The sequence below is a fragment of the Gambusia affinis genome, linkage group LG01 (assembly GCF_019740435.1).
Source record: "Gambusia affinis linkage group LG01, SWU_Gaff_1.0, whole genome shotgun sequence".
Taxonomy (NCBI): domain Eukaryota; kingdom Metazoa; phylum Chordata; class Actinopteri; order Cyprinodontiformes; family Poeciliidae; genus Gambusia; species Gambusia affinis.
The window spans coordinates 39759408-39783773 of NC_057868.1; the positions used below are offsets into that span (position 1 = coordinate 39759408).

Below are 24366 nucleotides of genomic sequence, written 5' to 3' on the forward strand. Positions count from 1 at the left end.
TTTTGTTTGTGTTTCATTACCCAGTGAATATTTTGAACCTGTTTATTCGACCAGAGGCTGCAAGGCGACGCAACGGATCAGATTTGAATTGTTGCTTTCAACAGTTCCTGACCTGTCCAATGAATGGATTATCTGGGATTAGCAGATTATACGTATAAAACAAAATGGGATTTTCTTTTTAAGCTTTCTTCAGCAATAAATTAAGATATTTTTAATCATCTATATGCAAAATAGGTCTGTCATGGGTTGAATATCAGCTGCTAGTAAATTAGAAACATTGTGCATTTAAAAATAGGTTTCTGTTTTTATTTAGGTTCATGATTTATCTCTCATTTTGTTTTAGAGTTTTATTTAATGTGTACACCATTAATCCCGCAAGAACGATTCCTTTTTTTGAAGATTTTCACTGTGTGACATTACATTCCCAGAAATTTTGTTTTTTGTTACTTTTGAGGTTTTCCAATCCTAACCTGTTGGAGTTATTGGCTTTAAATGTTAATAATTGGTCTATACTTGCGTTTATAATCCAGAGACATTTTTTTCCTTTCACTCCAGCATCTAACCTTTTTAGAGCCACAAAGCATTTATTTTTTAAACATCTAATTTAAATTTTGAATTTTTAAGAACTACTGAGTCATTTCTATTTTTAGGCATTAAAATGAAGGACAATGGAAGATATATCTAGAAAATAATGTGAAAACAAATAGATATTTCCCACAAAAATACAAAATAAACCCAAACGAAAAACCATTATAAAAAGTCAGACTCTGGAGCCTCAGATTAACCAGATTTAATAGAGCTGCCATGTTTCTCGGGTTTTCTAGCGTTTATTTCAAGCTGCAGTTAATTTTTTTCCGCCACCAGGGGGCAGCATTTGATCAATCTAGCACGCAGAAGAAGACTTAGCCTTTGATTCCGCTATGGTAACTTGCGAACAATAACTGAGGAGTTATTTTAATCTTTAGAAACGATTAGTTACTCAGAGGTGTCCAAAGTATTTCAGAGCAACATTTTAACAAACCTACAGCAGAAATTAATTCTCATTTATTAACTATTTATCTGGATTTATCTTAATTTTGGTGAAAATAGAACTATAAACCTTTATATTATTTGTTAGATCAATTCACATTAATTTATGCTTTAATTAATAAAGGTTGTTCAACTATTTGTGGTAGAATCTGTTGCTAAAGCCTCAGCTTGACAGAATATTTTTAATCATTTTAGAGATTGGTTGTGCTGATTGTTAAATACTAATGATTTATATGAGTGTGGACTTTGAAAAATAAAATTATGTAAGTTAGGATTATGGTTATACCATATACATAATCAAGTTTACTAGTTTTCTGCAAAAACATCTTACAAAGTGTTTTAACATAGTTTCTAGTGCAAAATAAAATATGACAAAACTAACTTAGAAGCTTCTTTTAAGTAAATAATTCCCTCATATTGATTTTTTTTTAAAGTACTAGTTATTGGTAGATAGCCTATGGAAAGACATTTTTTCCATTTTATAAGTGAAATAATCTGCCAAAGGAACTATTAAATCAATATTAAGGAATTATTGGCTTAAAGCAATAATTTCTGAAAAGTTACTTTTATGAGAGTTTTGTTTTATTTCAAGTGTACTAAGATATTTGCACTATAAACTAAACAGAAACTAAAATGTTGGTTTTGCAGTGTTCAGATAGAAAATATTGTCGTTTAGGACTAAAATTAGCGTGAAGGTCGGTTGGTTGTGGTTGGAGCCATTTTTAATAGCTGTCATCAGCTGCTACTTTACTGCTTTGTCCCCAAACATCCGTCCTTTTGTCCTCCAGGTGAACAGAAGAGACGTCTGTCCTCACCTGTCCGTCTGATTCACCTGTAACAGGTGGCAAACTCTTTCTCTTTTTAGGCCGTATCAAGATAATTAATCTTCTCAAGGGCAGATTGTGAGAGAATATATTGATAAAACCGACTAACACACTGCAAGATATTAATAAATAGCTGTCTCTGCATTTGATATACTTAGTAAAATTAAGTAATATTGGAAAAAAAATGTTTTGCAATCAAAATCACAGATTTGCGGTGCAAATTTATAATTACTTTTTGTTGACAGCAGGGGAAACCTGACGTCAAAATCCGGCTGACGCAGCAGTGTAGTAATAAATAAGAGATAATACGACAATTTTATGTCTTCTGTTTTTGATCATTTTAAACAAACTTGTTAGCATGAAAAAAAATGCAGGGATCTTTTGATTTTGTGTGAATTTTCACCACTTCAGACCCATAAAAAACTGGAGGGAATATTTGATGTGATTTGATGTCTAGAAGGACTCATGAGTTTGACACTTAAAACCTCAGATTCCTACAATAAATCAGAAGAAAGAGAGCAAAACGTCTTGAAAATGGTCAACCTGCTAATATTTTGAATAAATATTTGGTAGTATTGCTTTCATTCCATCTATTAAGGAGGACCGATAAAAGCCTGATTTTATTTGTGGGACATTTTCTAAATATTTCACAAGTGCCTGAGCTGGTCAAGCAATAATCCTAACATGAAGGCATGGAGACCCTTAAGGGCCCCGCCCCTCACCCTCACCTGGCCCCCTGCATACCTTTGATGGCCGCCTGCTTACCTGACAGCACATAAAGAAGACTTTGTTTCAGGTTTGGCTTTAGGGAAAACTACATGGCTGCAGAGCAGCAAATCCATTGGGAAGGATAAACTGGTTGTTCAACTAAAATTAACCAACTTTCATGAGGTTTGATTTCTGGACATTTCTGATTCTCCCTTAGACAGGCGAGGAAAACTTTCTGTTTTTTTCAGGAGTACTTTCTACTCTAAAAGAAAAAGTAGTACATTTCAATCAAAAAACTCAGAAACTTTGAGATTAATCTAAAAAGTTTCTACAAAAAATCTTGGCAATTTCTGAATTTCAAAAGTTGAAAATTGTCAACTTTTGAAACTCAGAGAAATTCCAAGACTCAAATATTTGCAAATAATTTTTTCTGAGATGTGTCTCAATTTCTGAGATTTTTTGCTGGAAATTTACCTTTTTTATTTTCTTTTTATCTACAATGTCCCTAACACATTATCATAAAAGTGATGACAGTTTTGAAACCATTTATTCATTTTTTTAATTAATTAAACAGAGACAAAATCGGGCTACTTCATTCGCCTGATTTTAGGTTGTTTCTTTGTTTTTTATTTTTTGTCCCGCCACTATTTTAAAGTTAGTCCTAAAGCAATTACTCAGATTGTGTTGCTACAAGCATATCAGATGTTTGTGCTCAGTCTTTTAAGTGGCATAGTGCTACCCGCCTCTTCCCCCTCGTTGCCCCTTGTTGGGGCTTTTTCTGTCTCTTCCTTTCTACATATCTCTCTGTAATCCTTTATCTGTCTGTGAAAGCTGTCTGGATCTTCTTTAAGTCCTCTTTCAGACGCCGGCAGACTTCAAAGTGATGCACCAAGGCGAATAGGTTGGTGGAAACAGTGTTTGGATCTGAAGGAGGGTGGAGTCTGCGTTTAATCAAGCATTAATCCGTGTTGATGCCAATGGCGACGCCGTGTTTCTGCTAGCTTTAGAGTTGGAAAGCTGGAAGCAGTAATAACGAGTTTCAATAGGAAGGACCTCTGCTGCAATAAGAGTGTTAATTAAATAACAATTCAAAAAATTAACATGTCATTATAAAGTTTTTAAGGTGCGTTTTTTTTTTTTTTTGGTCGTATTGAAATTGGTTTATTTCACAAAACTTCAATGGAAATGCTTTTTTTGCATCACATGAGTCACGGAGATGACAGAAGTTGAAGTACGCATGTTGGAGTCAGCAGCTGCATTGATGCATCTAAATGTTCATAAACTAGTCTCACCTTTCCTGCCTGCAGGTTTGAATGTACAGTTTGTCTCATCGTCTGCAGAAGAAACAAACATCAGGCGACTGGTAAATGTTGAATTGAACAGAAGAGCAGCAGCGACTTGACAGAGTCAGAGCTGGAGGTGAGACTGAGAAGAGCGCCCACCATGAACGATCCTTTGATGCCTTCGAACAAAGAGGCAGGCGTGTTCATACCTGCTTCACACACACACACACACACACACACACACAGAGAGAGACTTTTGTCCACTGTGATCCCAAACATCCCCTCCCAGACTTGCTGTGCTTCAAGCACATCCGCCCTGAGCCCTCTGTGTGTCACCTATCTACATGTGTGTGTGTGTGCGCGCATTTGTTTCTAATACCTTGTGGGGACCATTTTCCTGACATATAAGGGTTAGGCTGTAGAAATGAATGGAAGTCAATGGAAAGTCCCTGCAAAGATAGCTGCGCAAACGTGTGTGTGTGTGTGTGTGTGTGGGTGTGTGTGTGTGTGTGGGTGTGTGTGTGTGTTTGTGGGTGTGTGTGTGTGTGTGTGTGTGGGTGTGCGCACGCCAAACTCCTATCTGATCCTGGGTTGGAGGTGGAAAATCTGAGGAATGCTGTCTCAAGATAATCAGTATTTACTCAATAATCATCCTGGAGTTATGGCTGAGGGTGCAGAGCAGACACTGAAGCCAGCATTAGGAAATGTTTTGACTTGGACAATTGTCTGGTTTTCACTCATGAGAAGAAAAAAGGCACAGAGCAGCCATGTTGTTTTTGGGAGGTTTTGTATGGAAGTGCCATTGAATTAAAAATGCCTCTGAAATTTGAATGTTGTACATTTGTAATAACTTTTTCAATATGTTGTTTTCACATTTTATATATTTAAAAACCGAAAAAGTAAGTACACATATACAATATCCAAATTTCAGAGGCGTTTTCAAACATGGCGTCCACCAATCAGAGGGTTTGTTGTCATCATTAACTCTGAATTAGTGCAAAACTGAAGTGAAGCATTTCATCATATTCTCCACTTCTCTCCCATCCTGTCTGCTTTTCTTCTTCTACAAGTCCCAACCTCTTAATTTAAGTGTGTGTGGGAGTGTATCAGTGGGGGGATTTTAGCTGATGGAGCGGTTCACAGTTGCCGCGGCAACAAGTGGCCAGTCCCTGACTTCTCTTTTGATCTCCTTGGAAACCAGGAAGTAGATTAGTTATAGAGTTTAGAGAGAGAAGCGGAGAATAAAAGAGGTTTAGTGAGGTGAATCAACAACGCCTCTCCTCTCTGCTGTGGGTTCAGGCCCTTCTGTTCACAAGTTTCTCTCTAAAGTTTCTCTTTGATTACAGAGCTTCTCCTTCCAGCTGATCATCTGTTTACATTATGTTCATGAAACCCTGACTGTTCAGCTTAGTAAATTAACAAAGAAAAGTAACCAAACAGCACTCCTGATAGTTCATGAAGTTTGACTAACAATGACCCTGACTCAGGTTTGCTCCACATCAATCGATTCATCATTAGTGTGAATCTTAAAGAAAATCTATTACGCAAAATTCACATTTTGCACGTTTTGTTCTTCCGTTTGGTTTTCTACTGCTTTTAAAAACAGCCCAAGTTCTTAAAAAAAAGGTGAATAGTAGCCATTGCTTAAATGAGTTCCTGAAACATGGAATATTTCTTAGTTTAATAGTCCTGAACTGACAATAAAAACTGACCAAAATGACATTTCCAAAGTAGCATTTTACAGTCTCCCCTACCGACTGTTATTAAGATGAACATTATTATTTTAGTCAGAAATTCAAAATTTTTCATGTCTTCAGATTAGTTTTTAAATAAATCCTGTTTTGCGTAAATGAATAAAATAAAATTTTTGTAAATCTCTTTAACTTTGTTGCATTTTATCATTTCTGTTGTTTTGAAATCAGAATGGTTAATCTGTTGAATTATTAACCTTAGAAAATTTTTAATTTACAACTAAATGAAAATGAAGCGAGTGCCACCATCAGTGTGACCTTTGAACCTGTAAACATTGGGTGGAATGTTGGAGTGTGTCAGTGAATGGAGCTGTGCTGCATTAACACACTGCCTCCAGACTCCTTTAAACCACCGGAGGTTGTTGACCTCTGCCAACCAACAGCTACATTACTTAATGTAAAATTAACCCAGTGAAGGTTTATGTAGTTAAAGCAGAACCTGACTGCAGTCCATGGGTCAGAGTTCAGCATGTGTAACACAGGCAACACAGGAAGTATACATGCGGACTCTGTACTGTGCAGGAAGCACATAAAACTGGAAACATTTCAACCAACCTGCTAAGTTGTCTACATTCCTCACATCCTGGTGTTATGTGTGGTAGAAAACACTCTGAACACACCGCCTCCACTGAGAAACATGGTGGTGGCAGCGTCATCCTGTGGGGTTCCTTTCATTCAGCAGGACAGAAAGGCTGGTCAGAGTGGACAGGATGATTCTGTTAGAAAACTTATCTTTCTAACAGAAAAAACTGTTACAAGCCTTTTCAGATTTATTGTTGTTCAATTATGTGTTGATATCTTACATTGAATAAATCAAGATTTAAAGCCGCTAATCTACTAATAGCAGCTTGCTAATTTTTCACTTTGCGCTTTAGCTAACTTTGAAAATATTTAATCCGCTTCATTTAATTTCAGGGAAACTGAAATAAATTTTTCCAGATAAATTCCAAAGCACAAATTTACTTGGTTGTTTTGTAAACTTTCACTTGTATAAGATTTAATATCTTTGTTGACATTATTATGGAATTGAGGTAATTGATACTTTTTGCCATTTATTTACTGCTGTATTTGCTGTTTTTATACTGCTGCGATATGTGATTTCTTATTAAACCTTCGCTTTCTTAACGTTACCATATATGGAATGCATTTTCCTGTACTGGCCTGTGCTGTTGAATTATCACTACGACGCCTATGCTCAGAAGTGAATAAATATTGAACGGCTGCAAGCCCCGTTGGAGTTAGCCCGTTGGAGTTAGCCTGTTGGAGTTAGCCTGTTGGAGTTAACCCGTTGGAGTTAGCCTGTTGGAGTTAGCCCGTTGGAGTTAGACAGTTGGAGTTAGCCCGTTGGAGTTAGCCTGTTGGCGTTAGCCTGTTGAAGTTAGCCCGTTGGAGTTAGCCCGTTGGAGTTAGCCCGTTGGAGTTAACCCATTGGACTTAGCCAGTTGGAGTTAGCCCGTTGGAGTTAGCCCGTTGGCGTTAGCCTGTTGAAGTTAGCCCGTTGGAGTTAGCCCGTTGGAGTTAGCCCGTTGGAGTTAACCCATTGGAGTTAGCCAGTTGGAGTTAGCCCGTTGGAGTTAGCCTGTTGAAGTTATCCCGTTGGCGTTAGCCCGTTGGAGTTAGCCCGTTGGAGTTAACCCATTGGAGTTAGCCCGTTGGAGTTAGCCCGTTGGAGTTAGCCCGTTGGAGTTAGCCTGTTGGCGTTAGCCTGTTGGAGTTAGCCTGTTGGAGTTAGCCCGTTGGAGTTAGCCTGTTGGAGTTAGCCCGTAGGAGTTAGCCCATTGGAGTTAGCCTGTTGGAGTTAGCCCCGTTGGCGTTAGCCCGTTGGAGTTAGCCCGTTGGCGTTAGCCCGTTGGAGTTAGCCTGTTGGAGTTAGCTCGTTGGAGTTAGCCCTTTGGAGTTAGCCGTTGGAGTTAGCCATTAGAGTTAGCCTGTTGGAGTTAGCTTGTCTGACGCAGCTAAGTTTGACACGCTTCTCTTTCTGCAGAAAGACCAGTTTTTGTGTCCTTGTGATTCTTTCAGAGTTTATTTGAAGAATAAACCTAACAGACGTTTTCGTGATCAACTGTTAAGAATTATTCAAGTAGTTAGAATATTCATGCTCTTATTTTGAAGGGGGTGAAGATTATTTTGTAGCACTTCCGTTTCTCTCTATTTTTCACCAAACAAGAAACATACAGAACGAAATAAAACACAGACAGTAGATGTAAACATTAATACATTATTTTATTGCATTGTAGCATATTTAAATTATAATTTAAAATTTCAATTGGCGCTCGAGAGTTTTAGTCTTTCAAGGGCAGATATAATTTGAGTTGAAGCTAGCGAGTTAGTATTAGCATCCGCTAAATGCCCTATTGTTCTAGCATGTTATCATTGGGAAAACTAATGTTTATGATTAGTTTAGGATTAACCACTGTGTAGTATTAATCCTCCTGCAGGGCACGGTGTATTGCTTCAGAAAATATTGCTTCACTTTGAACAAGAGGCGGCCAATCTTTCTGAACATTTATCTAAACAACCATCATCATCCATGAAATTACTTGTATGCACTTGTTGTAATGTCCTCCTTTCACATGGAAACAACAAAACAAAACCTTAGCTGTATTAAGGATCAGTGATAAACTAGCAGAGGATGGATTTAAATTTCTCCAAAATGAATGTAAAACATTAGAAAATCTAGTTTGTGAACAAGCATGTGTGTTAATGGGATGGAAACTCTTTCATCTTCTAAAAAGGTTCCTGTTGCTTAATTAGATGGCAGAACTCCAGAGTCCATGAGAAACATAAACACACACACACACACACACACACACACACACACACACACACACACACACACACACACACACACACACACACACACCTGCTCAGGTGTTTCCTAGAGGTTCATCAAACTTTCAGTCTGTGCTGGTGAGTCTTTGGGCGCAACATTTCTGACTCTTCAAGAAACTTTCCTTAGAAAACCATCTGATCAAATCCATGTTTGCTCTTTTTCTCATCTTTAATACAGACTGCTACAACAGCTCTTTCCTGCCAACAGCCATCATAATCTACAGTAACACTTTGAAGAATCTGTGTCAATATGAGTTGCAACAACTTTTAATGTCCCTTTGGGATCAATAAAGTATTTTTGAAGTTCAACTGAAGTACTTCTTTCCCATTCTTAAGGAATTATTGACTTTAAACAAGCTCCTGTAACTTGATGAAAAGTTACTTCTAAGTTAATTTTGTCTTATTTCAAGAGTACTAAGATATCTGCACTAAATCTAGAACTAAAATACTTGGTAATATTTTGTGTTTTTGCAGTGTATCAAAGAGAAAACATCAAGTAACTTTTGTAAAATCTCTTCCTGTTATGTGAGACGGCTGACTGTTGACAGCATTTGCTCATCAGTTGTGTCTCTACTTTGTAAGAGAGAGATGTCAGCCGATTCTACCTAAATGAGTCACACCAACTCCTGGCTTTTCCTGCAGCAGCAGCAGGAGGAGGACAAACGTCTCCGTGGGACAGTGGGGGACAGAGGCAGGTTATCTACAGTCTCATTCTAATCCTGTGCTTCCTAAACAACCCCCTGCTGTGGCTCTCTGGTTCAGGCTGTCGCTGAGTGACAACAGAAAACAGAAACGGTGAATATTTTCTAGATCCTGGTGCGAACATCGATAGCAGAGCACCATCCATCCATTGTCTTCAGTTTATCAGAGACCACAGGCATAAAAGGTTCAGCAGGGAACGACAGACATGCTGGGATACCAAACGACACTCTGGTCTGCCGAGGACTCGTCCTCCAGTTGGAAGGAGACGGGTTGGGGGCCGCATATCTAACCAGAGTTTGGCAGTAACTAGTTACATTTACTTGAGTAACGTTTTTGGAAAATTATACTTTTAGGATTTTATGTTTTACTACGCTGCACTTTCTACTTTTACTTGGAAAGTATCTCTGCTCTTACTTGAGTAAAGTTTCTGTATTTTATACCTATTGAATGAAAAACAAAGATGTTTTAACCAAACATTCACCAGACACAAACACACACCTGCAGTTTTTATTAAAGTTTCCTAAGTTTTAAACTGAAAGAAACTGATTTGGAAAAATGTTCTTTCGACTGATTCTTTTTTCTTTTGCCACTCCTGAAGTGCAAAAGAGTTCAAGATGTTGAACATTGTAAAGGTTTCGCAGCTTGTTTTGAACGTTAACCTGGATGTTGAACCGCTTTTCTCAGATAATTAACTTCCACCTGTTATCGTCCGACCAAAGTTCCACATTTGAGTCATAACTGTGGAATCTAAAACTGCCTGGTTTAACGTCAGACTCAGAAAGTCCTGGAGACAATAATTGAGAAAAGTACAAAAACTAGGAAGTAAGTAACTTTTAATCAAATACAAAATCTACTAAACCATACAACGGTGTATCAGGACTGTTGTGAACAGAACAAATTTCTGCCAAAACACTCAGAAATGTTGAAACTGACCTGACTTTAGGAACTGGCTAGAAAAATGCGAGGACATTTCTGAGTTTCAAAAGTTGAAAACTTGCAAGAAATAAAATCAGAAATATTGAGATCAATTTCAGAAATTTTCTAGAAAAAAAGGCACATTTTTGAGTTTGAAAGATCAAGAAAATTCTAGGTAAAACTCAGAAATATTGAGGTTGATCCCTGGATTTACCTAGAAAAACTTGGAAATTTACAACTTTGAATAGTTTAGAGTCAGGTAGAAAAAAAGTCAGGAATTTTTAGATTAACCTCAGAAATTGTCCAGAAAATAATTATTTTTTCTGAGTTTCAAAGGTCAAAAATGTTTTTGACCTCTGATTTTTCAAAATAAGACATTTTCTTTTTTTTCTAGAAAATTTCTGAGATAAATCTCAAAACTTTGGAGTTTTATAGCAAATGTTCAACTTTTCAAGCTCAGAAATTTTCTTGATTTTTCTAGACAATTTCTGAGTTGTTTTTTTTTTGTTTTTATTTTTTTTTGGCGGAAATTAACTTTGTTAACTCATGTTTCGTGTCTTTAGAAGAACGTTTCTTTTTTGTTTCAGTAGTTGCATCATGTTTGGTGTCTGTGGAGGAACTTTATTTTTCTTTTTTCAGTAGTTACATCATGCTTGGTGTCTTTGAATGTGTCTGAATGAACTCCAGCTCTGATTGTTCCCCGCTTTAACCACTGGGGACAGGCTGCAGAGACTCAGAGGAGGGAGGACTTCCACTGGTTCAGTTGGACTCGGTGCCACCAGGAGAGCGCACACACTGTCCAGGATTTCCCTCAGCTCTCATTTTTCTGTCCTCTCTGGAGTTAGAAACCCTCCACTGCTTCCTCCCTGCAGATGCCTCAGCTTTGCTCCAGCTAACCGCGGCTCTCACACCCCCAGCCGGATCTTCTTCCTCCCGGATCGAGCGCGCAGGTGGACCGGGATGATGGGTGCAGCCGGGTTGTTGGCGCTGCTCCTCGGCTGCTGGTGCCTCGTTGCGGCCCAGGAGCTTCCGGCCACCGGGCTGAACGGCTACAGCCTCCACCCGCCTTACTTCAACCTGGCGGAGGGCACGAAGATCACCGCCACGGCGACCTGCGGGGAGGACGAGGCCGGCCGGAGCCTGCAGGACCTGTACTGCAAGCTGGTCGGAGGCCCGGTGTCCGGAGACCCGAGCCAGACCATCCAGGTGAGTCCAAAACTTCACTAACTTCCGGTCCGGACTGGGATGAGTTCATTTCGCTTCATTAATACAGACTGAGCTTCAAAATGACCTGAGAACCGCAATTACTGTCAGTTTTCCCTGATTTTCTTACTTTTAGGTTGTGCATTTCTAAGTTTCGTGCAACTTTATTTACTCACACAAGCTCCTCTGTGTCTATATATTGGGAATAAATTGATTAATCTCATGATATATTCAAAGCTCAACATTTTCCATGATTGATAGTTTTTCTCTTTCTCTTTTCTCTACCAATAACTGGATGATAAAACTTTTCAGTCTGGTATTAGAGCTTTTTATGAAGGTCTAAATCTCTTTGTTTTGTTTATTTATTTTTTTTATATTTAAAATATCTTCCAGTTCTAGTATTTATTGATCTTTGAGAATGTTTTCTTGCTTTAATTTTTTGCCACTATTTGAAAATGGTCTCAAAACTACAATATTATTGTTTATCACAATTTATTGTGACACAACTAAAGTTAAACCTAAAATATCTTTTTAATAGAGGAATGTAACACAAACCATGATAACCTTCTGCACTGTTGTATTTTGTCTTTAAAAAAGTTTCAAAAACTATAAAATTAAAGTTTTTCACAATGTTATTTAATTTTACTACAGAAAAAACTGATATTAGTTTTCCAATACATCTATATAGCAGAAATAATAATAGAATGTACCAATATTGATCAATTTGAATAAGTTTTAAAGATGCTTTGGTTAAAAAAATGTTTCATGTTTAATAACTTTAGTTTTTAGTTTAAAAATGTAATCTTTAGAGGAAAAGGTTTTTTTAAAATTAACACCAATGTCACAAGGAATGTATTTATGTCAAAACAATATTAATTTCTGGCACAAAATGAATGCATTTTCAGCCAGATTCAGCAATAAGTCAACAATTTAAAGTTGAATTTAGATTTATTTTCAATCAGTTGGGTCCTCTGAGTCTAATTAGGTCTTTAGATGCAGGAAATCTGTGTCTGATAAGTTTAACTGTCATGAATAGACAAAAAGAAAGAATCAAATTTTAGTTGACTATTTACCAGAAATCATTTGTTTTAGTTTCTTGGCAGTAACTGAGAAAAAGACGCATTTTTGCATCTTTATTTAAGTCGAATAAAGATCCAGGATGCAAAATGTTAAATATTTTACATCATTAGAGGAATTTAATTCAGAGTTGGAGAGTAACTGCTTACATTTACTTACATAACTTATTTAAATCTACTTTTAGGTGCATTTTATACGCTGCATTTTTATTCTTGTTTGAGTAAAATTTCTAGATTTTCTACCAACTGAATGAAAAACATTTTTCATGTTTTAACCAAAAATCCACCAGACACGGACACGGACACACACCTGCTGTTTTCGTTAAAGATTTTTACTGAAAGAAATTGATTTGTAAACATTTTGAAGTTTTTTTTTGTTACTCGTGAATTATTTTACTTTCCTTCTTTAAATACCAAAATTTCCACTTAACTTTAATAGTTGAATAGACTTTTTACCAAATACTTTCTTTTACTAATACTGCTTTTTACTTTTACCAGAGTAAAAAAGTGTTGATAGTTTTACTCTTACTTGAGAACTCGCCTCTGCCTTCATCTATTTTCTGCTGTATCTTTTAGCTACAAATCATTTTAATATCACTGATTTTAACCTCCAGCTGCTCTGCCAAGTCATCACTTTCTGCACCGCTGAGTTTGTAGGTCCTGGCAAAGTTTAACTCGGGTCAGTTATATAAGAGCAGCCAGTTTCACTCGGCCTGATTCTGTTCCATCTTTTTGATTTCTGGCTGAGTTTTGGGCTCTTTTTAGCTTCTGTTAACACATGAAAAGCCAGTTGCAGGTTCGTGGGAGAACGCATAAAAACGTCTGTCTCCATCTCTCGGTTTTTCTCCCACCTGTTCCCCACATTCCTCCCAGCGACTGACCCGTGTCCTCCAATCAGACGGGCTTTACGCTCCCTGTTACCGGCAGGTTTTCAAGTCCTGAGGGCACCAAAAAAACCAAGAATATTCAGTTTAGGTTTGGAGTTGGTCCCAGGAGGCGTACGAATGGAAATGTGCTGCTGAGCTGAGATTTTTCTCCTAGATTAGGATTAATCTGCAGAGGTTGGGAATCTTGCAGGAACTTGTTTTAAGCCTGAGGGTACATCTATTTCCAAAGTGCTCCAACTGTTTACAGGAACTTTAAAATTTGTGCCTGTGCCTAAATTAAAGTCAAACAAGTTACTGAATTAGCAGAATAGTGTGAATGTAGGATCAACTAGATGACAGTAACTAACAGGAATAATCTGTCATTTAAAGGTTTTAACCTAATCTTTCTCTGATTTGTCTGCGTTACAACAGTTTGCCAAATTAGATTTGATTCTTTTGATTTAAGTAAGAAATACAAAAAATGCTGAACGTCTGGTAAATTTCTTAAAAATAAAAGTTTGCCTCCCTTGAAAATGTGAATAATGTTAAATAGACAATAGTTTTGGTTTTAATTCAGAAATTAAAGTTCATCCAGCTGATTCAACAACAAGAAACAAGTTGTGTAAACATTGTTTAACATTGTTTTTTAAATTCTGATTGCTCATTAATCTTCACTTATGAGTTGTTATAACTTAATACTGCAATTTAAGCCAAATAATTATTTCACATTATTGCAAGAATTTAAATTCTTGATTGAACTTGCGTGAATAAAATGTCTGAAAATGCATTTTATTAAACATCACATTGAATTCTGCTCAGAAATATTTAGCTTAAGCAGTTAAATAAAACATTGTTTTGTTTAATTTGAACAGACAACAAAACGTAAAAAAAATAAAGCAAATATTTTTGCAGTTGACTTACAAAATGAATCCTTCCTTAAAAACACACAGGAGGATACAAAAACAAGCCGCTAAGCATCCTGGGAAATAATTCCCACTCCCACCTTTTTCTTCTTCTCTGTTTTTTTAAGTGCAAACTTAAAAACTCTCATTTATTCTCTTACTACTGAAAATTAGGTTCAAAATCTAAAACCTCCAAGATTTCTTTAGACTTAAAGAGTAGAAGTGAAAAGATGCGACTCAAATTTTTTACAGTGTAAGACAGGAATTTCATTGAGAAAAACATGAAACAAGAGAAAATGACTTTTAACCTGGTTGACCTGCAGAGACGTCATTTTTCTTTACTCCAGTTCCTTCAGGCTCATATTTGTCATCCCTAAATTTCCCACCAGGTTGATGGATTAGTAAATAATCAGGAGGATTATGGAGAAAAGAAGACAAACTGTTTGAAGTAAAGGCTTTGACCAAGTGTATAAAATGGTTTTCTACATTTAGTCTTGAAAAGAAAACATTAAAGGTAAATTTCTCTGGTGCAGCACAGAAATGAATAGAATAGGTGGAATCATCTCTGAAGCATGAATTAAAATCTCTACTTTGACAAGCGGCTGTGAAAAATAGATTTTTCAAACATGTATAATGATCATTTCTGTCTTTACTGGTCCTTGAAGATCACATGGACTTCATTTTGATTTTGTATCCATAAAATAAACTTTTCATGATTTGAAATCCTCCTTAAGTTTTAACCAGAGGGTTTTATGTTTTGACTAGACCGTTCAGGAAGTTGTGACTAAGCCTGTCACAAAATTTGGCCGGATGATAAATTGTTCCAGAAATGATAAATAAATGGTGATATTGTTGTTTTGAGACTTCAAGTAAAATATTGATGATGTAATGATACAAGTTTCCCGACTCAAAGCCAAATAAACTTTTAATTTTGTACAGAAAAATTTTAGTTTTTCTGTACTAAAAAAACTCACGGGAACTGGAAGACATTTAAATATTCAAAATAAAGCACAACAACCAAAAGTAATAAATAAAAACTACACACAACCATAAATAAAATGGATTATGACAAAATTACACATTAGACATATTAATAATTAATCATTTAAATGGCCAAACTCATTTTAATTTCTAACAGGTTTGTTTGATTTGGTCAATAATCTTTTTATTCTCATGTAAAATTTTCCCCATTGGAATCAAATCCGTTGTGTTAAACATGAGATCTAGATGTGATTTCAGTCATGAATGATTCCAGTTCTAGTTCTAGTTTAGATGAAACCTTTGGAAACTGAATCTCTAAGATGTGAATGATGCCAAGTTTTACGTCCATCTTGGCTCCTCTACAGACTAACTTCCTAATTACCCTCCATGTCGGCCATCTTAGGGGCAGTACTGTGACATCTGCAGCCAGGAGGACAGCGACCGAGCCCATCCCATCACCAACGCCATCGATGGGACGGAGAGATGGTGGCAGAGCCCCCCTCTTTCCCGCAGCACCGAATACAACGAGGTCAACGTCACGCTGGACCTGGGACAGGTAGAAACACGAGATGTTTGGATTCTGGTCGTCTTCGGATCATCCCTGTCCTTAAATATCATCTGGTTTTCTTTACTTTTGATGTCTTTCTTTGGGTCAGGCTTGGTTTCTGAGTTTAGCCCTGTTGGCCTGATGTAGCATCACAGCTTTGACCTTTTTTCTGCTTCCCAAGTCTTAAATCTACGCCTGACGTATAAAAGAAAACGGGATGCAGTGCTTTTCTACTAATTGTACAACAACTATATAAGGTGAGGGAAAAGTTTGAATAAAGAAAAACATAGTGAGGGAGAGGGAAGTAGGTCAGTTATGCTAGCTTGACTTTGACAACCATAACATGTAGATGTGCTGTGGAATACAGTGAGTTTTGGTTCAATTAAAAAAACTCTGACAGGTCATGAGTAGAGCAGTTTGTTTAGATTATCTAATCAATTCAAATAATTGATTAGATAATTGTTTAAATTGATCTTAAACTATTTAAACAATTGTCTAAATTTAGACAATTTAAATGTGTTAGCATAGCTAATAGCAGCTACAGCTAATCAGCCACAGTGATCATTTAGTATTAGTCACTAAATAAATATCAAGTCTAAAAATGTGAAACCATAACAGACAGAATGTTCTGTTCTGTTTTGGGAAATGTTTGAGTGGTTTCTTTGGTGTTAAATCCAGGAACATTAGTGGTGTTTCTGTCAGTTGCTATGGCAACAAGTCTGTGTGCAGCGTAGCCGACTCAGAGAATGAGAGAAAGAAGACTACAAGTGGTCTGGAGTTATTTTGTTCTTTGCTGTGGCACATTAACGATACCTTCACATCCAGTTTCATTTAGTTAATGGAGCCGTTCTATTATGGCAGCACTTCTCTGGACGACAGGTGAATGAAAAGCCTTTCTGCCCCCCGCATTGTGCGCATGCTTACATTTTTTACAATGTAAACAGTCACATGAAGGGGCGCTGTATCGAAAAGGATAAACTTGATCTTTTCAGATCAGTTACAACTTTGACCTTTCAGTAAGTGACCATTTGAAAACATGAAGACTAATCACTGGGAAACGACAACGTCTCTGTAAATAATAAAATATTCAACAAGAAAACAAGTGTTTAAAATTTAAAGTTTTTGTCCAATACTTGTGGCGGCAGCAAAATGTGTGCATCTCTTCAATATACTGTCGCGTTGAAACGATTAGAGGTTTAGCCTTAGCCTATGCTGAATAGGCTCCTGTATCGGCGTAGCGCTTAGCGTTAGCAGAACTACAGTTTGATTAGAGCTTTATGGTTACCAGAAGTAACTTTTTAACAATTGGTGTAGCACTCAACTTATGGATCACCATGTTATTGTAAACTTTAGTGTTTTATCTCCTTATAAATGAAAATATTTCTGTATTTGATCTGTTTTGTTACTTACCAAGAATGGATAATAATAAGATGTTCAGAGTTTATCTTCCTGATGGCTCACAGTGCTGCAACTGGGCTGAATGAAATGAGTCAAAGAGAAGCTCTCCCACACTTTTACAGCATGTATTTTCACTTTTTGGCGCTCATCCTGGACTCCTCTCTAACCTTCTTTTTGTTGTTTTTTTGGAGTATTCCTCTTGAACCTCTTTATGCTCCTGAATGCAGCTCTTTTGTTCCTGGCTGTTGCGTTCGAGTGCCTTCCACATGTGTGTAAATCTGTGATCTTGTGTGGTTTGTGTGATTGTATCACAGTGCCATGCACAGACATGTTTGAAAGATTATGGGAATGAGTAGCGTCGATATTTCCAGAGAACTTTGAACCTAATGAGGCTTTTTTTTCCCAGAGGAATCTGAATTTAACCCGTCTCATTATTCAGGAAGGAATGGCTTAAACTGGTACCATTTGTGTTTCTGCTCTGTCTGGTCAAACAAATAATAATTAAATCTGAATCAATCAAGCTCGGAATGTTTTGGTGGTGAACTATGAACACGAATAGATTCAGTTTTATTCTGTTTGAACTGAATTTCAATTAACCGGAGAGGTTCACCATAATTTTACACTTTCTTACTACTTTTACTTGAGTACAATGTTTGGATTCTCTACCCTCCTCTGGTGAACGCCACGTGGGCCGGAGACCACTCCAAAAACAGGGCATTTACCCAGCGGCATTCTGGGTAAATGCAACCAAATCAAACATGTTAGCCTAGCGCTAGCTGGAGAAATGAATCGTGGTCTTGCAGTAAAGACAAAACAGAAATCATTTAATCTGACCCCACTCCATTTTTGTTTACATTTCATGAAGAAGGAAGTTGTGCTCAGTGTCTCTTCAGAGGTTTTTGTGTTGTTTTATTCAGTTGTTCTTGTTGCAGCGCCCCCACAGGTGAGGAGGGGAACTGGCTGCTCAAAGGGTTTTGTTGGTTTGACACAAAATTGGAACAAATGTTGCAATGTTGGTCCCAAATTAAACCCAACCTACCGGACTGTCAGGTGTGAAAACACTCTCAGGTATGTTTTTGGTGTGTTGGACGAAGCATTGTTTCTAAAACCCAACCTCAGAAGTTTGAGCTCTTCCAAACCGGCTTGTTGCGGCTGATTTAAATGGTTGTACATCAGAGCGGAGCGCTACAAGAGCAGCTTAACTGAGACAACAGGCTCAGAGGGGAGAGTCTCTGCAGTCACCCGGTTACGGTTTTATCCTGAAAGAATGTAGGTGGGTAAAGGCCGGGGTCTGAGTCTGTCAGTGACACGGTGCAGGCGACCCCACCTCCAACTAAATGAAAGAGAAAGAGGGAGAGATTGGAATTTCAGTTAACCTGCCCCGACCTGCAGAGAGGACGGTTTCCCCCTGGTCTCACCTTCACAACGGTCAGATTCACAGACGGAGCTGTAGAAATGTCAAACTCCACAAATTTCCTCTTCTGCTCTTTAGTTACGTTTCCACAGGATTTCCATTGATTTTTAGCAGAGGTGGGTGGAGTGGCCAACAATTGCACCATTTCATGTTTTTACTCTAAAAGTAGCTGTCCAAGAAATTACTCAAGTAAGAGTAAAAAATGTTTGGTAAAAAGTCTAATTAATCAAAATCATTCAAAATTACACCAAAATATAAGGTTAAGTGGAAATTCTGGTATATTAAAGACAATAATTAATACAAGTGAGAAAACGTTTCCAAATCAGTTTCTTTAAATAAAAATCTTTAGCTGCAGGTTTGTGTCTTTATCTGGTGGATTTTTGATTAAAACATGAAAGTCCAGGAAGGAAGTCAAGCAGAAATGTTTATTTTTTAGCTGCAGACGCAGATCTTTTCACTAAAGGAATGATATGTTGTTGCATTTTAGGCACTAAAAAGTTTATTTTTGTTTATTTACATCATTTTGTGCATTTCTGATAATGTGTAAAAAAGGTTGGGTGGTTAAATACAAAATTGCAGCTAATTGATTAAATCAATTAATAAAAGTAATAGACAGTTGCAGCTTCACTTTATTCCTTTTAAGCTTTGTTTTATTGCCTTCATTGTCCTGTGGTTTGATGTGAAATGTGGGGGGAGGATTTGAGAAGTGGAAAATGACTCATTTAAGCAGAAATAAGATTCTTTCATTGCATGCCCAAGTGTGATTGCTTCATTCCCCAGATGTGTGGTAGTGGAAGAAGTGCTGTCACAGGTAAAGGGGAGGAGAAGAAACTACCTGGAGGAGGAGAGGCGAAGCAAAAAGTGAGCAGAAGAAACCGGGAAGGGGAGGAGAGGAAGGAGAGATGAAGCATGGGGGGAAAACAGACATGAGACGGAAAGAACGGGATGCTTGTCTGTTTCAGAACACTATAATTAGAGCACACTATGCTGTGTGTGTGTGTGTGTGTGTGTGTGTGTGTGTGTGTGAGAGAGAGAGAGAGAGAAAGAGAGTAAAAACAACCTGGTTTCTTGTAATCAGATCTGTCAGCAGCTTTCAGCCTAAAGCCCTGCGGAGCTGCGTTACGTTTTCTTCTGGTTTGTTTTTTTAAAATCTATTTCATGATTTTCATGTCCTTTTTTTCAGTTATTCACTGCAAAAACACAGAAGCTTACCAAGTAATTTTGGTCTAGTTTTTAGTGCAAATATCTTATTACACAGGAAATAAGACAAATAATGATAATTAAGAATCAATAATTCCTTAATATTGATAATAAGCACTAATTTCATTGGCAGATTATTTCACTTATAAGATGAGAAAAATGTGTTGTTACTGTCACTGAACGGCTTTTTAACCTTCCAGTGAAACAGGAACTTTTTAATCAATATTAAGCAATTATTGACTTACAATTAGCTCCTATTTCTTGCTGAAAAGTTACTTTTAAGTGTAGTGAGATATTTACACAACAAACTAGACCAAAATTACTTCCTAAGAATTTGTGCTTTTGTGGTGTTTAGACTTAAATAGATAAAATATTGGTAATATAATCCTAATTTTACCGGAGAGGGTTAGGGCCATTAGAAAACGTAAATGCAGACGTTTTTCTTAGGATTTGTAAAAAGGCTAATTTATGACTTTTGGAGCTCAGAAATTTGTTTCTTTTTCCTAGAAAATTTCTGAGCTCCAGCAGTTGAAAGTTGGCAATAAAAAAAATTTTCTGGGAAAAAAAAAACATGGATGTTTCTGAGCTTGAAAAGACAAAAACTTGTTAGGAAAATCTCAGAAATTTTTAGATTAATTTCTGAAATTCTCTTGAAAAAATCTTTAAATGTCAGAGTCAAATTTTCCACTATTGAAACTCAATTTTTTAAAAGTTTTTGTTATTGTTAAATTAACTTCAAAATGGGGCGTGCTCCGGTGGCGTAGAGGGTAGCGCACCCCACGTTTGGAGGCCCTCAGTCCTCGACGCGGCCGTCGCGGGTTCGATTCCCGGACCCAACGACATTTGCCGCATGTCTTCCCCCCTCTCCCCCCCTTCATGTCAGCCTACTGTGGTTTAAGGGACACTAGAGCCCACAAAAAGACCCCCTGATGGGGGAAAAAAAAAATAAAAAATTAACTTCAAAATGTCAGTTTTTTTCTAAAAAAAATTCAATTGTCTTTAATTCTCTTCCATACGATTCACAACACAAGTTTCGACTTTTTTTCCTTCAAGCTTCCATCATATTTGCATTATATTCAGAAAATAGAAGAAAATATGTTTTTAGAAGACACAACTCGTTCTTATCATTAAAAAATGAACCAGTCTTAAAGATTTATCAGAATATTTTTCAGTTTTAGACACATTGCTGATAAAATCCATTTTTATTGTCTTCTTAAATACCTAAAGTTGTTGTTTTATAATTGTTATTAAGTGAATATTTTGGAACAAACATTGATCTTCTGGTGACATTTGGGAGGATTGCTTTCTGCAATCGATTTTATTTAGAGGCGTCATTATAAAGGGGAATACTGCAAATGCAGTCCAAACTTATTGTTCTTTCTTGTAAAATTAATTCAATTTAAAATTATGCAATATTATCCGCTGGTTTGAACTTTAAAATCCCTGTAAAATATACTTTTAGTTGTATTGTTAGACAATGTGAAATAGTTTATGGGGTAGGAACACTTTTGCAAGTTTTCCTGTCATTTTTGTCCGACCCACATCATCCCTGACTGAATTCATCCTGCTCCTGATTGTGTTTTATTGTGTAACTGATCCTTTAAACCTTTAATTGGCACAGTGCAGCTCTGAGCCTCAGGGAGGAAGATAGCATGAAGCTTACAGATCTGGGAAATCCCAGAGGTTTTTCTTACATCTTACCTGCAGCTTAAACGCTTGAGCTTTCTAAAGATTCAACGTTAATATCAAGTGATGACTGATAGTTCAGCTAAACAGGTTTCTAGGGTTTGTTTTACCTCCATAATATTGTCACAATGAGAATTATCCTGTCTCAGAGCGATGCAAGAAATCTTGGACTTGTTACTTTAAAGCTTGAATATTTTAATTCCTGCTGACAGGAAGTGAAGAAATAATCTGTGGGTTCAGTATTCTGCAGAAAGAGTTTAAAGAATTTTTTTGTTTTTCACATTTTGACCCTTTGAGCAGCCTGTTCCCCTCCTGGCCTGTGGGGGTGCTACAGCAAAAACCACAGACGAAAATAACACAAAACGCTGCATAAGTCACAGAGCACAACTTCCTTCTTCTCAAAATGAAAAAAATGGAGTGGGGTCATATTTTAGCGTTTGTAGGATTTCTCCCGTTAGCATGTTTGTTTTGGTTGTTTTTACCCAGAATGCCCTGCGCTGTAGCACTCGATCTCCAATCTGCTTTGTGTTTGAACCATCCCAAAGTTCACTTCAAAAAGACCGACATTTATACCGTAAGTGGACCAGAGTTCACTTTTTTGTTCCGATTACGCATTCACATTGCTTAGTCATTTAATTTAATTTAATTTTAAGTTTGCATTTTTTAAGTCTTTACAGTTGGTTTTCAGATATTAATCTTCCAATAACACATAATCAACAAGAGATATTTTCAAATTTCCTGTCAACTTTAAACATTTTTTAACTCAAAAGCCCAACGGGCCGCTGGATGACCGACTGCGGAGCGCCCCACCCATCAGGCTTAGCAAGTTATCTGGACTAAAGCGGAGTGAATGCATCCTAAAAATAAACTGGAAGGCAGATATTTTACTAATCAGCTCCCAGTTTTAATCTTGAGTCAGACACACACTTTACCTTTAAGACTAGGATAAAACTTTCCTTTCCTAACTGAAGTGATTTGAGCTGAATTCAGCTGTTTTTCACTGTTTCTCTCTACTGCCACCTATAGGCCCGTCACAGTAACAGATTTTCCCATAAAGTGTCCCAGAAGTTATTGCGATAAACAATAGTACTGTTGTTTTGAGATATAATTTAATGTTGAAGGTATAATAACAATTCAAGAAAGATTAATAAACTTTAAATTCTGACGAACATTTAACACATTTTAAATATCCAAAATAAACGAACAAAACAACAAAAACAGTAAATAAAATGATTATGAAGTCTAAACAAAATTGTTCAAAACACCAGACTGAAGATTTTTATCATCCAGTTTTTGGTGAAATAGAAGAAGAAAAAACAAAAACCATAAATTATGCAAATGGAAATTCTTTCACTTTTCTGATGAATAGATTTATTACTTTTTGCGGCAGGCTTACTGTCGCCACATGCTTTCTCAGGTGGAGGGATTTCTGCCATCTTAATGTCTGATCTGGACGTTTTACAGCTTGGTGTTTTAATGGAACTGGATCAGAACCTCATTGCATTGGAAGTGGTACCTGTCCGGATCAGCAGGCGTTTCTGAACCAGAATAATCTCTCTGGGTTTTATTTTCACCAGCCTTTAGATGAATCCTGTAGTAAATGACGACGAAGTGATGCCAAAATCTGAAACTGCTGTTTTGTTTTGCCCGTTTCCTCTCTGACCCGTCGCTCCATTAGAGCGTGAGACTTCAAAATGCCCCAGTTGCTCATTGTGTGATCTCACTTCACTTTTATTATCTACGTTCTTAATATAATCAATCTTCTGATCTTTTTCTTCCTTCTCATGTCGGTCGTAACTCTCAGGATACAAAGACTCTTCTGTGCGGAGTGTGAGAGGGAACGGATCAGGATAACAGCTGATCACCATGAAGCCCGATTCTCTTCATTCCTGATTCACGCTTCATACAACTGGAGCTCATTTTTAGGCTTCTTCTGGCCAATTTTTGACTGGTTTTCAGAACGCTGTGGGACTTTTAAAAGTAGTTAACATGGTCCTGGAAAAACACTTAACTCAGTAAAACATAAGCTATGGATTATGAAACGCCAGATGGAGCAAATGTTTGAAAAATCCCACCACTGTTTCTCAACTCTGAACCCTGACAGGACTGAGAAACCCTAAACTAGACAAACACTGCAAAAACAAAAATCTTACCAAGTAATTTTGATTTCTAGTGGAAATGCCTTAGTTTCATCTTATTTCAAGTGTACTAAAAGGAACTTTTCAGCGAGAAATAGGGGCTCATTGTAAGTCAATATACTGATGAAAAAAATACTAGTTTTATTGGCATTTTAACAAGCCGTTCAGGACTTTTAATATAAATATAATAAGTAAAACCATTCATTCACTCATTCATTCATTTAAATGACACAACCTGATTAAAAATAACAAAAGATATTTACTTCATTATCAAATACCAATTTGTTGCCTTCCAGATTAACTCATTGGCTTTTTCAGGTCCAAAGATGACAACTTGTGTCTCGTCAGAAATTAAAACCAGACAGTTTAGTGTCATCCAGGTTTTTATGTCTTCAAGACATGAATGTAATCTACCAAACTGGTTGGATTAATCAAAACATAGCAGAGTATCAGCTGCATAACAGTGGAAATGTACCCACAAGTGGCTGATTTTTTACCAACTGGAAGCAAAAAGAATTTGTCCAAGCATGAAGCCCTGTGGTACTCCACAAATAACCCTGGAGTGAGAGGATTTATCGTTCAACAAACTGGAACCTGTCAGACAGATTTAATTCAGCCTATTGTTGCTCCTGAATGTTCAGTAGAGAACATTGTGGTCACCTTTGTCAAAAGCAGCAGAGCGATCTAAAAAGACCAGAACAGAAACAATCCGTTATCTGAAGCCAAGAGAAGATCACTTGTAACTTTTTCAGTGCTGTGATGAGCTCTGAAACCTGGCTGAAACTCTTCAAACTCATCATTACTACTTAATGCTCACACACTTGATTAGCAACTATTTTCTCAAGGATTTTAGATTAATAAAAAAAAGAAAATTATATAAAGTCTTTAGTAATTTATTAATTCACCTTGTT

General features: G+C 37.0%; 1 protein-coding gene across 2 annotated transcripts in view; it reads left to right on the forward strand.

Annotated features, from left to right (window-relative positions):
• The first annotated feature begins 10608 nt into the window (after window positions 1-10608).
• The window catches only part of lama5 (laminin, alpha 5), an 87990-nt gene continuing 74232 nt past the window's right edge, over window positions 10609-24366 (forward strand). For both annotated transcript variants that reach the window (XM_044128158.1, XM_044128160.1), the window contains exons 1-2: window positions 10609-11250; window positions 15476-15628. In XM_044128158.1, coding sequence (XP_043984093.1) covers window positions 11005-11250; window positions 15476-15628 — 399 coding nt within the window. In that variant the 5' untranslated portion in view covers window positions 10609-11004. The remainder of the gene's footprint in view (window positions 11251-15475; window positions 15629-24366) is intronic.